General features: G+C 37.8%; 1 protein-coding gene across 1 annotated transcript in view; it reads left to right on the top strand.

Moving 5' to 3' along the window:
* The window catches only part of lsamp (limbic system associated membrane protein), a 219,360-nt gene that overhangs the window by 144,370 nt on the left and 60,066 nt on the right, over positions 1-14,924 (top strand). The window contains exon 3 of the mRNA XM_005746727.1: positions 3,223-3,310. Coding sequence (XP_005746784.1) covers positions 3,223-3,310 — 88 coding nt within the window. The remainder of the gene's footprint in view (positions 1-3,222; positions 3,311-14,924) is intronic.

Here is a 14,924-nt window from a genome sequence, read left to right as displayed (position 1 = left end):
AAAAAAGCACACATTAAACTACAATAAAGTTCATATGCCTTCCCCGCAACAATTTCAGCTGAGAATAAAACTGATGGTCTGTCAACTTTTTCAGTTTCTTAATGCCAGCATTTTGTACTTCATTCAAAAAAACAACAAAAAAACCAACTATTATTTAGTCATTTCAATATCACAACTGTTTGTAAGTGCTTTCCTCGATCCATTTCTTTAATGGGGCTTACAAACACTATTTCCTGTCCTGTTTTAATGATTCAACTTTCAAGTCACCTAACAGCATTGACATTTAATATGTAATATAATATATAAAATGTAATGTAATAAGTAAGTGAAATAGTCATGGTAACCACATTTAAACAGACTTAAAGTATGAATAAGCTGAAACAAAGTACTTCAGAGTTTGCAATGACAAAGCAAAAATGATATTTAAGAGGCAGAAAAATATTCAGTGAAGGGATCGTTCAGGAACCTTTTCTACTTTCACTAAAAGCAACAATATATATAAACAAAATATTTGAAAAATGAAATGAATAAAAGTAATCTCATAGTTATGTAACAAATATTTGTTTGGTTTTTATTGGTTTGATGAGAAAATTCTGATAGTGGTTAATCAGTGTGCAGTTCTTGGTCTTTCATAAATACTTTCTTTGAGTGAAGTGTAATTCAGATTAAAGAGGATGTCAGTTTAAAATGACTCAGCATTTTTGTGACATGGGAAGTGACTTGCTTTTTTGTTTTTAGGAGAAATTACAAAAGACAACAATAACAATCACCACATGCAAAATCTCTCAATCCCTAATTCCCATCCAAACTTAAATCCGGGGCTGCCCCTGATTTAAGTTTGGATGGGATTGAGGGAATTTGGAGTAAGGATTAGTCAGACACACAGACTGCTCCACAATTACAGTAGCAGGATAAGGAAGGAGGGAACTCAAGCATTGTGGGGAACAGCAAAATACAACAAAAATACCAGTCATACATCATGGTTTCTCACTCTCAGGGCTAATATATGCTCAGATAGCTATTTATCTTGGTAATCTCTTTTCATTTGAATCTTGCTGTATTGTCATAAAGTCTGTATCAGGCTGTGTGCATGCCTGTGAACTCTCTCTACATGATCAGGAGTTGAGCAACTAAAACAGGCAAACAGGTCCGTCTTAGGCCCCTGAAGGTTCTTATCGATATGAAATATTATGTGTCATGAAGCAGGCAGGATTGAGGACCCAAAATGCAGACTCTTAGTGGCAGGACTAACTCAAAACACAGCTTTATTGCTGATTACAAAATACATGAAAGCAAACTGGAAGAAACTAGGAACTAAACAGGCAGGTTTAGTTCCTTAACCTGCAAGAATGAGGTAGATTGGGGCAGACGCAGACATACACACAAGGTCAAACAAAGGAACAAACCACATGGGGGAACATAATCTAACTAACGAGACAGGGGAAGCACAGCTGAACATGACACACACCAGACAAGAGACTGTCAAACTAAAACAGGAAGTATGAGACAGATGAAACACTGGGAAAAAAGTGAGGAGAGAGAGGACAAGAGAGCAAGGAACGAGACGGACACACAGAGACATGACCAGGGAAACAGGCAGATAAACATGAAGACTAGACTGACCTGACAGAGGACACACAGAGGCAAGACCAAGACAAACAGGACACGCAGGCGAGACCAGGGCATGAAAAGGAACCTAATAACTAACTAGACAATCTGAACTACAAATACAGAAATGCAACTAGGAAACAATTCACACAGAGAAAACAAGTATGAATAAACAAGACTCAAACAACCAAAAACACAAAACACTGACTCAACATCCCAGGTACCCTAACAATTATGACAGCATCAAGTTGCCTAGTAACTGCCTACAAGCTGAAATAACCCACTTGTAGCATTCTTGCACATAAGACCTTTTTAAGAATCTCCTCATTTTAATTTCACAACAGTAACATCTAATTTTGTAAATATTTAATTTACTACATTTTGATGTCTCCTAATTATGATGTTTAGAACATCATCATTTAATATCATTTGACACTTTTTTTTTTTTTTTTTTTTGCCTGTCCCGTTTGGTTCTTTTGCCATCAGAATTGTTGTCTAAAGGCAAAGAAAGATGCCCAACGGATTTACTTTACCAAATGGACCATCCCAGGCTTGCCATAATGGTCAATTTGATTCACCTTTTATTGTTTATTTTATTTATTTTTTATTTTCACTTGCTAGATATGGGACAGACTTGAATCAGGAAAAGAAAAGGGAGAAAGGAAGAGGGGGAAAAACAGCGGAGAAGAGACAAAAAAAATACATATATCAATCACCTGGATCACCTGTTGAGAAAGAAAAAAGAAAACAAGCAGAAGAAAACGAGAGCAATACAATAAACAACATCACGATGATATATGGGAATATAACAGTAAATACTAAATATTAAACATTATTGTGCAGCACGTAATATCGACAGCGCACAGTGTGCTTTGAGGTTGGAGCCAAAAAGGGTGTAGTTTGTGTGTGTGAGCACCCGTGTGTGCACCTGTGAGCATGAGCGGGCTTGTTTTTAAAAGGTTCCTTCATGTAATGATCCGCTAGAGGGTGTGGGGGGCCACAGCCCCGTCCTCCAGGGCATGAAGCATTTGACACATTAACGTATGACTAAGTTTACTGTTGTTAGTGGGTATATTGTACATTTAATGTCAGATAAAGAACAATATAAATATATACTTAGGGAAATGGGATTTCTAGCATGCATTTTTTCAGGTGCATGGTATCGACATGTGCTGTGTAGCTGAACCACGGTGTATATAAACTGCAATCAGAGCAAGATTAATTAAAGCTTTAATCTTTAAATATATGGGTGCATATTCAGTTGAAAACAGTCATGCCAACATTACCAACATTTCATTGTCCGCTCAGTGGGTGTGGACAGTGTCTGGCCAATAAACGTAGCAGTACACTTATATTTTTTAGAAAATGGACAATTGTAGTTTAAACATTCAAACATGTTAACATACAGCAATCCAATATTTATCTGTTCATTTAAATTAACATCTACCACCCACGTTTCTTTTTTGCTTTTGGCTTAATGTATTTACTGTATGTGTTTGCTACTAGGAAAAAGATATCAACTATTTAAAATGTACACATTCTCCCAGTAGCATTGTCGCAACCAATTAAATGTTGTTTTACACTAATAACTAATATTCTGTTTTAATGTGTTAGGTGGATGTGTATGATGAAGGCTCGTACACCTGCTCCATACAGACTAAGCAGCAGCCCAAGACCTCACAGGTCTACCTCATTGTACAAGGTAAGCTACAAGCTCCTGCTGCAAGGCAGAACGTGAACATATCGAATGAAGTCTATGTCCAAGAGTTCACAAGCAGCATACACAAATGTTAATGCAATAAGTCATTTCTATTGCATTTGTTTTGTATGGTGTCTGGAAAGGAAATTACAGGAATACATTTCGTGAGAAACAGCATGCCTTGTTTTACTTCAGCTGAGTCTTAAGTGCACTTAAAAATCTTAAGCAGTTTTTCACTTCAAAGAATGTGAAGTTGTCTCTCTTTAATTGGGACAGCTGCAAAGATGAGAGCAGGAGGTAATCAGGAAGAGTGAGAAACGGTGATATTTTTCCCTATTAAATCTAGGTTTTTTTGAAGTTTTCCTGTGGGTACGAGGCTTTTGGCTCATGAGATTACAGTAGAAACAATTCTGTGAACTCATCAACTTTTTCTAGCTGAGAGGCCTGATGAAAAGGTATCAGCCTCAATGCACAGTCATGTTAAGCTGTTCATTACTCCCCTTTTTAACTGGAATTGTGAATGGTCCCTGTAGGCGCTGGGAAGCTATATCTGCTGATAGTCAGACCCATACATACATTTCTTAACTAATTTTGGATTTGTGGCTTAAAACTTGACTAATTATCTCAACATGGAACATCTTAGTTCAATTACATGGCACATGCTACTTAGATATCAGGAAATGGCTGTGGTGCATAAAACAAATTAATAACGGCCTTGGATGTGCCAAAATGTCTGAAAACGAAATACCAGATAAAGCAGGAGTAAATTTCGTGCTCCCAGATCACACCACAATCGATTTTTAAGTCAAAGAAACAAGTTGAAACTGAAATGCAGACTTTCAGCTTTACTTCAAGGTGTTTGATAAAAGTATTGCCTTTTGTGTTTAGAAATTGAATTGAATTGAAGTCATTTTTATTTATAGTCCTATAAGTTATAGGACAAACTAATATAGCTTCAAATAGAAATATTGTTATTTGGATGAAAATCTGTTGTAGTCAGAGACTGTGTGAAGTTTAAAACCCATGGGTATCACCAGCTGCTGTGCTTCCTCCTTTGTTATGCTCTGCCAGGCCTTTACTGCAGCCACTTTCAGTTGTTCCTTATTTGTGGGTCTCTCTGCATTCAGTTTTGTATTTACTAACTGTAAGGTATTCTCTGTTGAGTTAAAATCAGGTGTGACTGACTTGCCCATTGAAGACTATCACATTTCTCCTCCTCATGAAACTCTTGTGTTGCTTTTGCAATCATTTTTGAATTATTTGGCTGAATGTGGGCAACATTGTACAATCTGTCAGGAGTCACAACATCAATGAACACTAGTGGCCCAGTTCTACTACACTCTTTGCATGACCAAAGAGTGTAATCAGTGGTTTGCATGTTGTTGTAAACCCTCATTGGTTCCATTCATGAAGGTGTCTCTTGATTGTAGACCTTGACCTTGATACACCTACTTCCTGTATATATCCTCACTTGGATTGTTTTAGGAAGCTATTTTTCTTAAGCATTGAAATAATTTTGTCATCATGCACTTGAACTGGCCAGTGCATTCATTCTCTTTAAGAATGCAGATTCTTGATTTGGCCACTCCTAAAGTTTTTGTTATTTCTCTGATGGGTTTACTTTGATGTCCTAACTCACTTGTACTAACATGTCTTTGGGCGTCATATTTAAAATTACAGTGAAAAGCGGTAAATAATATTTTGTCTGCACTAGCTCTGTTATTGTCATACAGTACCAGCAAACCTCTGATAAGACAGAATATTAGCTTACGTTACATCAAAATACTGATTTTCTTTCTAAAGTTACCACTTAACGCTCGAATTCAGGTATTTATTATGATTTTCTTTGTCTTATTATGCCCTTAAGCATTTGCAACATAATTTCTCTGCCTGTAGTTTTTCCTGCCTATTTATATCTACACACTGTCTCAGAAAAGCAAATCACAGCCAGGAAATAATCTTGGCGATAACAGTCTCATTAAAACATTTATTCTGATGTTCACACTTGGCTGTTATACAGCAGCTGCACACTTTTTCAGGGTAACGGTTGGCCTTTTCAAGCCTTGTTCAAATCCCTAAGTTGTTTTTCTTTTATGAATCGCTTATAAAACAATTAGAGCAATACAAACACGCAGTTGTGCATCAAGGGCAAAAAGGAGAGTTTATTATCGATCAAAATGCCAAGTCTCTCAGTTTGGCTTTTTCAAAGCCACAGCTGGTTGACAGAATTTTCTTGTTTAAAGAGTCTATTTTATACATGCATGCAGAATGAGTTCTCACAATTGGATTTCCTATGGTGTCTTTGTTTGCTTGCATGAATGTGGGGGTTGAATTTTTGCATGCTTTTTCATCAAGCTGTGAATGTCTGAGCTTCTCAGCTGTCCGTCACCCAAAAAGTGACAGTAAATGTTGATGGAGTGTTGTATACAGCATGTACTTGGATACATTTAATGTTGTAGCTCAATCCATTTCACCAGTACTGGAGTTTTTTAACTGCCCTCTCCATTTTGAACCTCCTTACTGTGAGATGTGAAACCCAACCGCAGATAACTGCTACAGGCTGTCAGTGGATGAAATGCATCACAGTGCAATTTCACCACACACAATAGTCTACTGAAGAACTTATCATCCAGCTATGAACTGAAGATATCATCCATTAACAGCATTTTTAAAGGTCAATATCTGAATTGATGTTGCTCTTCTGGGATCCATGGCAGCAAATTGCCTCTCCTTCCCAGAATCCATCGTGTCCGATTATTCACTGCTTGATCATTGGAACGTCCTGTGCCGGCTTCCAGAGTTTCTGACGGCGGTCTCATTCATCACAGCTAATGCGACGGTTATGGCCAAACATTGATTCTGTTGCTTTCATTACCTGCTATTTTGTCCTTTGCTCTGCCTCTCAAAGTCCCATTCAGTGTTGATGCCATTGTTACGCTCATCTATTGTATTTCCCTGCTGTGTGGGTGTAATCTTCTCCTTTAAGTTCACTTCAGCATCTTTCATCTAAATTGCCTCGCAGTGCTGAAGGCGTAGGTTTCTGGCAATTACAGTGAATGTGTTACTGTGAACAAATACTGGGACTTTTTATTTACTTTGAAATGTTGGTCAAATAATGAACGGAGATGTGCTCAAACAAGTGCATGCAGCATACAGGTTAACTAGGTGTACGTTTGATTCTGATTTGCAAATATCCGACTGTTCAGCTTTTACTAGTTTTATCCACTCTTTTTGTACTCTAACTATAGTTGTTTACTAAGAGGACAGGACAATGTCTCTTTGTTTGTGGTACTATAATGACATTACAAGCAGCAACCTACAGCAACCCCCACAAAACCCAATCAGCTCTGCGGGATAATAATTCACCCCACCTTCATCTTTTAATGGGTATGAAAATGTTCCAAGCTTCAAACATTGCCCCTGGTTACAGACCCAAGAGCAGGTTCACATAACCAAAGCTGACAATTTTCTGCTAGCAGGGACAGGGTCGTAATTGGAAAACAAATGATCAGACAAAGTAAATTTGCCGTGGATGAAAAAGTGGCAGACTCGCGGGGCTCAGACGAGCGATACCAGGAAGCAGGGTCACTGCACATGACAAGAATCGTAATATAAGGGCGGGCTTTTCACCCCAATCCAATTAGATTTTTATGAAACACAGAATTTGGTTGATCGGCCAGTCTAAGACAGTGCTTTTATGAATTGAAGGTTTAATGGCTCCTTAAGCTACTTAAAAGAGTGTGTATGTGATTGAATGTAGATTTGCAGTGTTATTTGATCTCCTGCTAAATGTGTAAGTTTGCTCATTTAGAAGAAATCGAACAGTCTCTAATATTTTAGAGAGAGAGGATATCAACAAAAATCCAGAAAAAAAATCACATTAGATAAAAGTTATGAACTGATTTGGATGTCATTGAGTGAAATAAGTATTTGATGCCCCGTCTTCCACTCCACCATCATGGGCAAGACCAAAGAGCTGTCAAAGACTGCCAGGGACAAGATTGTAGACCTGCACAAGGCTGGAATGGGTTACAAGACCATCACAAGAACACTGTTCCTACAGTCAAGCACAGAGGTGGAAACATGATGCTTTAGAGATGTTTTTCTGCTAAGGGCAGGACGAGTTCACTGCATTGAGGGACCATGTATCATAAGATCTTAGACAAGGACATCTTTCTCTAGACCAGAACACTAAAGATATGTTATGGATGGGCTTTCTAGCTTGACAATGACCCACAACATTACAGCAAGGCACAAAAGGAGTGGCTAAAAAAGAAACACATAAAGGTCATGGAGTGCCCTCCAAGGTCAATCGCATAGAAAATCTGTGGACTGAGCTGAAGCTTTAAATTGCCAAAAAGGAAGCCAAGAAATATGAAAGATTTAGAGAGTTTCTGTAAAGATGAGAGTGGACCAAAATCCCTCCTGAGATGTGAGCAAACGAGGTGGCCAACTACAAGAAACATCCTACTGTGTTTGCCAACAAGTTGTGTTTTTCTAGGTGATATATATTATATTTTATTCAATGACATGCAAATCAATTCATAACTTTTACGTGTTTTCCTTGGGTTTTTTTGTCTGTATCCATTAAAATTAAGATATTTAATTATTTCTCTCACTGTACAAATGCAGTTTAATATTAGATTCAGAATATCTTACATTTCATATAAAATCCTACCTGATTCACTTTCTCATAGCCTGTGGAGAGGTTTTATCTAATCATGTACACTTGACAGACTTTGAACTTGAACCTTATATAACTAATATTAAATTACATCTGCTCTGCGCTGCTGGGGTTTTTTGGAGTGTGCATAGAGTTCAAGCGAAATTCTCCACCACTTCAACAACTAAGAAAAAGTACACTTTAGATGTATATAGATCTAATAGCAATCCCTGAGGGGAAACAGTTTCTAGGGTTTTTTAAAGATGAAATCCACAATGTAAAAAAAAAAAACCCTGTCCGAAGCCCATAGAAACTGCTTACTTCATTAATAATACCAATTAATAACTAAAGGATGGAAGGAGGCAGTATATTTTCTCTGATGGCAAATATTTGACATTCTAAAAAGTTTCACAACTTTTTCCTTTAACACTGTCATAACAAATAATCTAAGGTTTTCTTCAATCTTACAGGAATAAGGGAAATTTGGGATATTGAGTGACCCTCAGATGCTGCCCTCATAATTTCCTTTTTTTTACCATTTCTGTTGGTATTTTGAATTTTTACTCAGTCAGCTTATTTACGCTTAAGGTGTCCTTGGGTTAAGTGAACGTGATCTCAACTCATCATTTTGTGAATCAGCAGGGTTGCTTCAAACTATGACCCTAACCAAGAGTGTATTGATTTTAGAGCTTAAAGCTAACTAAGCATATTTGCAGTAGAATTAAGGGCTGAACCCTATCCAGCAAGTAATAAATAAAAACCAAGGTCAACAAGGAAACAACCCCCATATGGGGTTTTTAACATCTGAAAAATGTGGTCATTATTTCTCAGTGGCCAAAGTACCCATGACTAGAACATCAGAGCACCAATGTTAAAGGACACCTTGCATGTAATGGGGAATCAGGAAGCACCTGACATAATGCTTCTGACTTGCTCACCATCACTTTCCCTGATACCATTAAACAACTTAAATGACAGTGAACAGCTAGCAGTGGAACAAAATAAGATGAGAGCAAAAGGGTGAGATAGTGAGCAGACACAACACAGTTGTAAAGGATAATCAAACAGCATATGTCATGTTCAAATAAATATGTGATATGATTAAAAAATAGGTATTTTGTTTGTAAATACAATAAATATGAACATTCTTTTAAAAAACATTTTTTCCTAACTTCCCCAGTGTTGTTGAGCGTTGTAGTTCATATAGCAGTGGGTACAATAGAGAGGAATCAGGAAAGTAAAATCAGAAGTGTTGTCTCTGTGATTGATGGATCATGTGCCGTTTTTTTTCTGAATAGCCCCTTTAAAAAATAAGCAGGTACTACCTGCAATTTATTTTTCTAGTTCTTGCCATGGATAGTGTCTGTTCCTTTGTGGCAGAATAAAGAGGCAGGATTGGTACAAACAGAGACAAATCAGTGATCAAGGGCATTTATGGCTACAGCTTTTTAGACTTTGGAAAATAAACAGCATCAGTATTGTATGCCTACAGTGCTGTAAAAAGGATTTTCTCCGTTCCTGATTTCTTAATTTTGGCATATTTGTCACACTTAAATGTTTCACATTGTCAAACAAATTTTAACCCTTTCATGGATGAATTATGACAACCTCAATCAGGATTTTCTTTCATCATTTTTATTCATTTTTAAGCATGAAAAGATGAATAAATATACTTGAGAAAAAAATTCTGATTGATGTTGTCATAATTCATGGATGAAAGGGTTAAATAACAATAATTACAATGAAACATGTCATACATATATAGTAACATTAAACGACCAGTGGGTGGCAGGGTGTGGAGTGACACATCAGTGTCCAGTGTAGTGGTTTATGTGCAAGTATACCATCAACACTGACACAAATACAAGAAAACAGCCTTTGAATAACTGTCCACTGTAGTGACCACTATGCGTGAAAGGGTTAATACTAGACAAATATAACCTGAGTAAATACAAAATGTGTTTTTAGGACACTGATTTAATTTACTAAGGAAAAACGTTTCCAAACCTTATGTGAAAAAGTGATAGTAGTTCTTTAAACTGGACATTTGCTTGTCTGTTGCTATTGGATGGGCTGTATTAAAAGTGTGGATGAACATTTTCAGAGATGACTTGGGATTGTGACATCCGAAACCCTTGACTGTTTGATCTGATGTGACCAAAGTGTGGCTATGTTTTTTTTATAGCACATGTACTGTTATTGTTAGCAAGCATTTAGTCCAAAAGAACCGCCTCAAAAAGCTCTGGGCCTAAATCTCACTACTACATTATTTTCAGCAATTAAACCAGATCTTCTGTGAATCAAAAAAAGAAGGAGGTGCAGTGCAAAGTACCATTAATATTTGAGAAAGTACCACATAAAAAGAGACATAAACCTAAATATAGCCTAAATCCCCATGCCAGTAATTTTCTTGTAGCCTTTTATGCAACCAGATCTACAGCAGCACTGTTTTAGCAAATTCAGCACCTCTTACTATGCTATGCTAATGTATTTCATAAAATGCAGAGGCCAGGGAGTGATTCATTCATCTCATGAGGTCGTCTTGTAATACTCGTTCCACACGGCTGGAACTTTTATTTTATTTAGTCGGCACTGCAACCGAGTCCTCCAGCAGCTGCTGACCCCACAATCAGAAATGTTCAAGCTTGTTGAACTCTGATGTCCACTTGTGTATCCAACATTTGACGTGCTGTTTCAACAGTTAGACAAATAATGGTGTCCACAGCCAGCATGTGGTTCAGCTTTCAGTGCTCAGTGCTTCAGATCATTGGCGTAATCACTAACCACAAGTAGATCGAAAGTCATTCCGTTGGCTTGTGCATCCCACACTAAATGAGGCATAACAGCTGGACTGACTTTGACTTGCTCTTTTCTAATGTTAGTGATTATGCAATAAATCCATGTGTGTCTACGTGCATGCTGGGGTGTCTTGGATGTTTCCCATATTCCTTCAAGTCTGTCAATATTATTGATCCTGTGTTAGTCTCCAGCTGCTCTTTTGGTTCCTTATTTTTGTTTTCTTCTGTTCTTCTTCTTTTTTTATCTTTCCTTTCTCTAGTCATGATCGTGCTTAATCAGCTGATTTAAATCAGCATTGATCTCATACTGTAGTTTTTGAGCAAGAGTCAGCAGTTTAGAATTTGCATTGACCTTTATAACATAAATCAAGCCATTAATATCTTTTAAAAAAAATATTGTGATTGTTATCCATCTGACAGCAACCAGCTAAGCAATTCACTTAAGACTACAAATTCTGTTCGCTGAACTGCATGTTCTTGCTTAGTTTTCAGTGCAGCTTTGTAAGTGTTATTATTGTTGGGTGTATGACCAAAGCTAGTCTAGCCAGGCAGTCTTAATTATCTCTTCAAGCTACAAGTTATCGCCCAAGCCTTCCTTGCGAGCAGGTATTCCTCCAAGACATATGGCATTATCCCTTCATAAATGTCACAGAGACAGAATGACTATAAAATAGTAGACAAGTTGAATAGTCCTATAAACAGCTGTTCCCTGGCTGCTGTGATCTCATTTTAATATGTTGCATCCACTGAGAAATGGCACATGTTAATGTACTGCAGACACTTGTTCTGGAGCACAGAGAGCTGGCAGAATTAAACAACAACAGGATGTTGTGTGTGGGGGGGGGCACAGAGTTTTATTCACTCTGTGTAAAAACGGAGCTCAAAGAAAACCTTTTTTGGTATCTACCACCATTCCACTCTGGCATGTTGGTTGCTTTAACCTTTATTTTCTATCTAGCAAAAGCTTTGTTTTTAATATTATGAGCCTTAACAGTATTACTGACTCTAACTTAGCCACAAGGAACAACCTTTATCCAGCCTGAGGATCACTGACTTCCTGACTAAGATCAACCATCAAATGCTCCCGTCTTCAGCACTTATCCAGCCTTTCTTCCTTTCATGTCTTCCATCTTTGTATCACAATGCCGTGATATTTAAAGAGCTAATCCGCAGAACTCTCCAAAGCCAGCTGTGTCACCCTAAAGAGCACGGTAGCAGGAGAGGACAGAGTGTGCAGACTCATACGTATGTGTGTCTCTGTGTTTGCACATCTCTTTTGCTCCGCATTCTGGGCGAGGAGGAGGACTGACCTTTTTACAATTATCATGGGACAATCAGAAGCTTTCGGTGGTGCCTGTGAAGCCATCTACCCACTATCTTCCTCTTCACCACTTCCCATCTCAAGTCCTCTTTGCTCTTTTCTTCTGCCTCTGCACAGCCCTCATATTTATTCATCTCAGACCATCCCTTATCTATGCAGTTACCGGGGTGTTTTGTTACCTCTTCTCTCACTAACCATAGGGTTACACAGAGAGACAAGGGAGATAGAAAGACTGAACTGAAAGAAATTTGATGGTTTAGAGTGGATTAGGTAGTGCATTGCTTTCAATAATTCTAGATATCGGCAGTCTGTCTGGCTCCACTGCTTCAGCACCATGATCACACCACATACACATTATTGCTTGTACTGCCCCCAGCCATGGAGAGCAGACTACAGTCTTTCTACTGGATGATTCCTCTTTACCCATCTGAAAAAAAAGAGAAAGAATGAAGCTCTGACTAACTAAAGAAAAACACATCAACAAAATTTCTTCCAGTAAAAGCTCCACAGTGTCTACAGCAACTTCACAAGACAGTGCTACTGCACATCAAGGTCGTTAAAGCCACAAAGGGACACATGAAATATGGCTCTTTAGCACAAATTATATTCTTCTGATGGTATACACCAGGCTTCATAGTATTGAATTCAGTTTCATTTATATAGCACCATTTCACAGTAACAGTTGCCTTAAGGTGCTTTATATTCCAAAGCAAAGACCCTTGAGTGTTAGTGGTGTTAGAGAGAAAACTCCAACAATCAGGTGAACCTCTATGAGCAAGCACTTGGCAACTAAAGGAAGGAAGAAATCCCTCTTAACAATGAGAGGCAGGCAAACGAAGGGACGGCCATCTGTCATGACTAGACTTGGATGTGTGATGTGGGACAAAATTATAAATGGACTAGTACTTATGTAGTGCTTTTACTACTCTGTGTGGGGTATATCAACTTGTCTGCTACCTTAAATGATGCCAAAGGAAAAGTGAAAGAAACAAGAACAAAAAGACCAAAAATAATGACACAAAAACTGTAGATTTGGCTTATAGATGTGCTTTGACATACACAGAGTTTCACCTTACAGTTTGTGGCATATGTTAGTGTAGAACAATAGTAAGTTTACTAGAAATACCAACCAGTGCACTTAACCAGTTGCTATTTTAGCTACATTGTGGTGAGAGATGTGTAGCAAAACCAGTGCTATCTAAAGGTACTTTAAAGGCCTTTAACCACCAGAGGCGTAAAATTTGCCATAAAATCTGTTCAAATTTTTCATGTGTTAAAAATATTTGTCAGACTTACCTATTCATAATGCAGCTGATCACACTGATGGCGTAATTTCTCTGGATAAATTTGCAACATTTATTTTTATTTATAGCTTGATTTTTTTGGATTCGAATAAAAAGATCTGATAAATCAGACCATGCATTTGGTAGCAAGTGCACTCGTAGCTCAAAACAGCACTGAATATATAATGATATAGAGATGGTAAAATAATACTATTTTAGCACAGACACTTAGACGCTTCTCCGGGTAAATCAGCTCTTTAAAATGGTTTCTCTTATGTGGTCCTAACTCTGCCAACAAGAGCTCAAACAAATATGAAAGTGTTTTTCTCAAAAATGCAACATTTTTGATGTGTATACTTTGGTGTGAAAAAGTGTTTGCTCCTTCTTGAGTTTCAATTTTTTTGTATTTTGTCACACTTATGTTTAGAATTAGAATAGAATTCAACTTTATTGTCATTGCACATGCACAGGTACAGGGCAACAAAATGCAGTTTGCATCCATCCAGAAGTGCTTTAGTGATATAGATATATTACAATATATATTAGCAATAATATAGATATGTAAGTATATTACAGAAATAGGTCTATTATGTTATAATGTACACGGTATGAGGTATGTTGTGAATATTCTATAACTATAAGTATGTACAGGCTGTAGTGAGTACAAGCTATGTACAGGATATGAACAGGATATAAATATGAAAAACTATACAGAATATGAAATAAATAACTTTACAGAAATCTGAGTGTGGCGTGAATAAGGCACGTCGGGACCACGGAGCAACGTTCAGAGCCAACTTTATTTAATTCACGTCACACCACACACACACACACCAACCCCTGAGTCCCCGTGTTTTAACACGGCGGGCGTGATTGCGGATGCCGTGCAGGTGCGTCCGCACGGCACCGCAAACCACGCCCCACCACACTGAGATATACAGTTATACAGAAATGGGAACTATGCAAGTTGTAAACAGTTGTAGGATTAAAAATTATCGAATGTACAGATTCAGATCATCCAAAAAAATTAAATATTAGACCAAGATTAAACTAGAAAAAACAACATGCAGTTTCTTAATGAAGCTGTTTATTATTAAGGGCGGGTGGGGGTGTTCTAAACCTACATGGCCCTGCCTGAAAAAGTGATTGAAGTGAGCTTTCCCAGGAGTGACTGACAAAAATTAATGACTAAAGAAATGACTCATCCAAGAGGTCACAAAAGACCCCAGAACAACATCCAAAGAACTTTGGGCCTCACTTGCCTCAGTTAAGGTCAGTGTCAGTGACTCTAACATAAGAAAGAGACTGGGAGAAAAAGTTCCAAGGCTGGTCTCAGTTTTGCCAGAAAACATCTTGATTATCCCCAAGACGTTTGGGAAAATACTCTGTGGACTGACGAGACTAAAGTTGAACTTTCTGGAAGGTGTGTGTCTCATTACACAGCATTTCAGAAAAGGAAACCATGGAAAACAAATGGAACCATGAGTTCTGCTGTCTACCAAAACATCCTGAAGGAGAATGTCCAGCAATCTGTTCATGACCTTAAGCTGAA

This window comes from Pundamilia nyererei, unplaced genomic scaffold (genome assembly GCF_000239375.1).
Source record: "Pundamilia nyererei isolate P.nyererei 1_Seehausen unplaced genomic scaffold, PunNye1.0 scaffold00182, whole genome shotgun sequence".
NCBI lineage: Eukaryota > Metazoa > Chordata > Actinopteri > Cichliformes > Cichlidae > Pundamilia > Pundamilia nyererei.
Note: the sequence above shows the minus strand (reverse complement) of the source record. Positions and strands in the feature narration are given on the sequence as shown.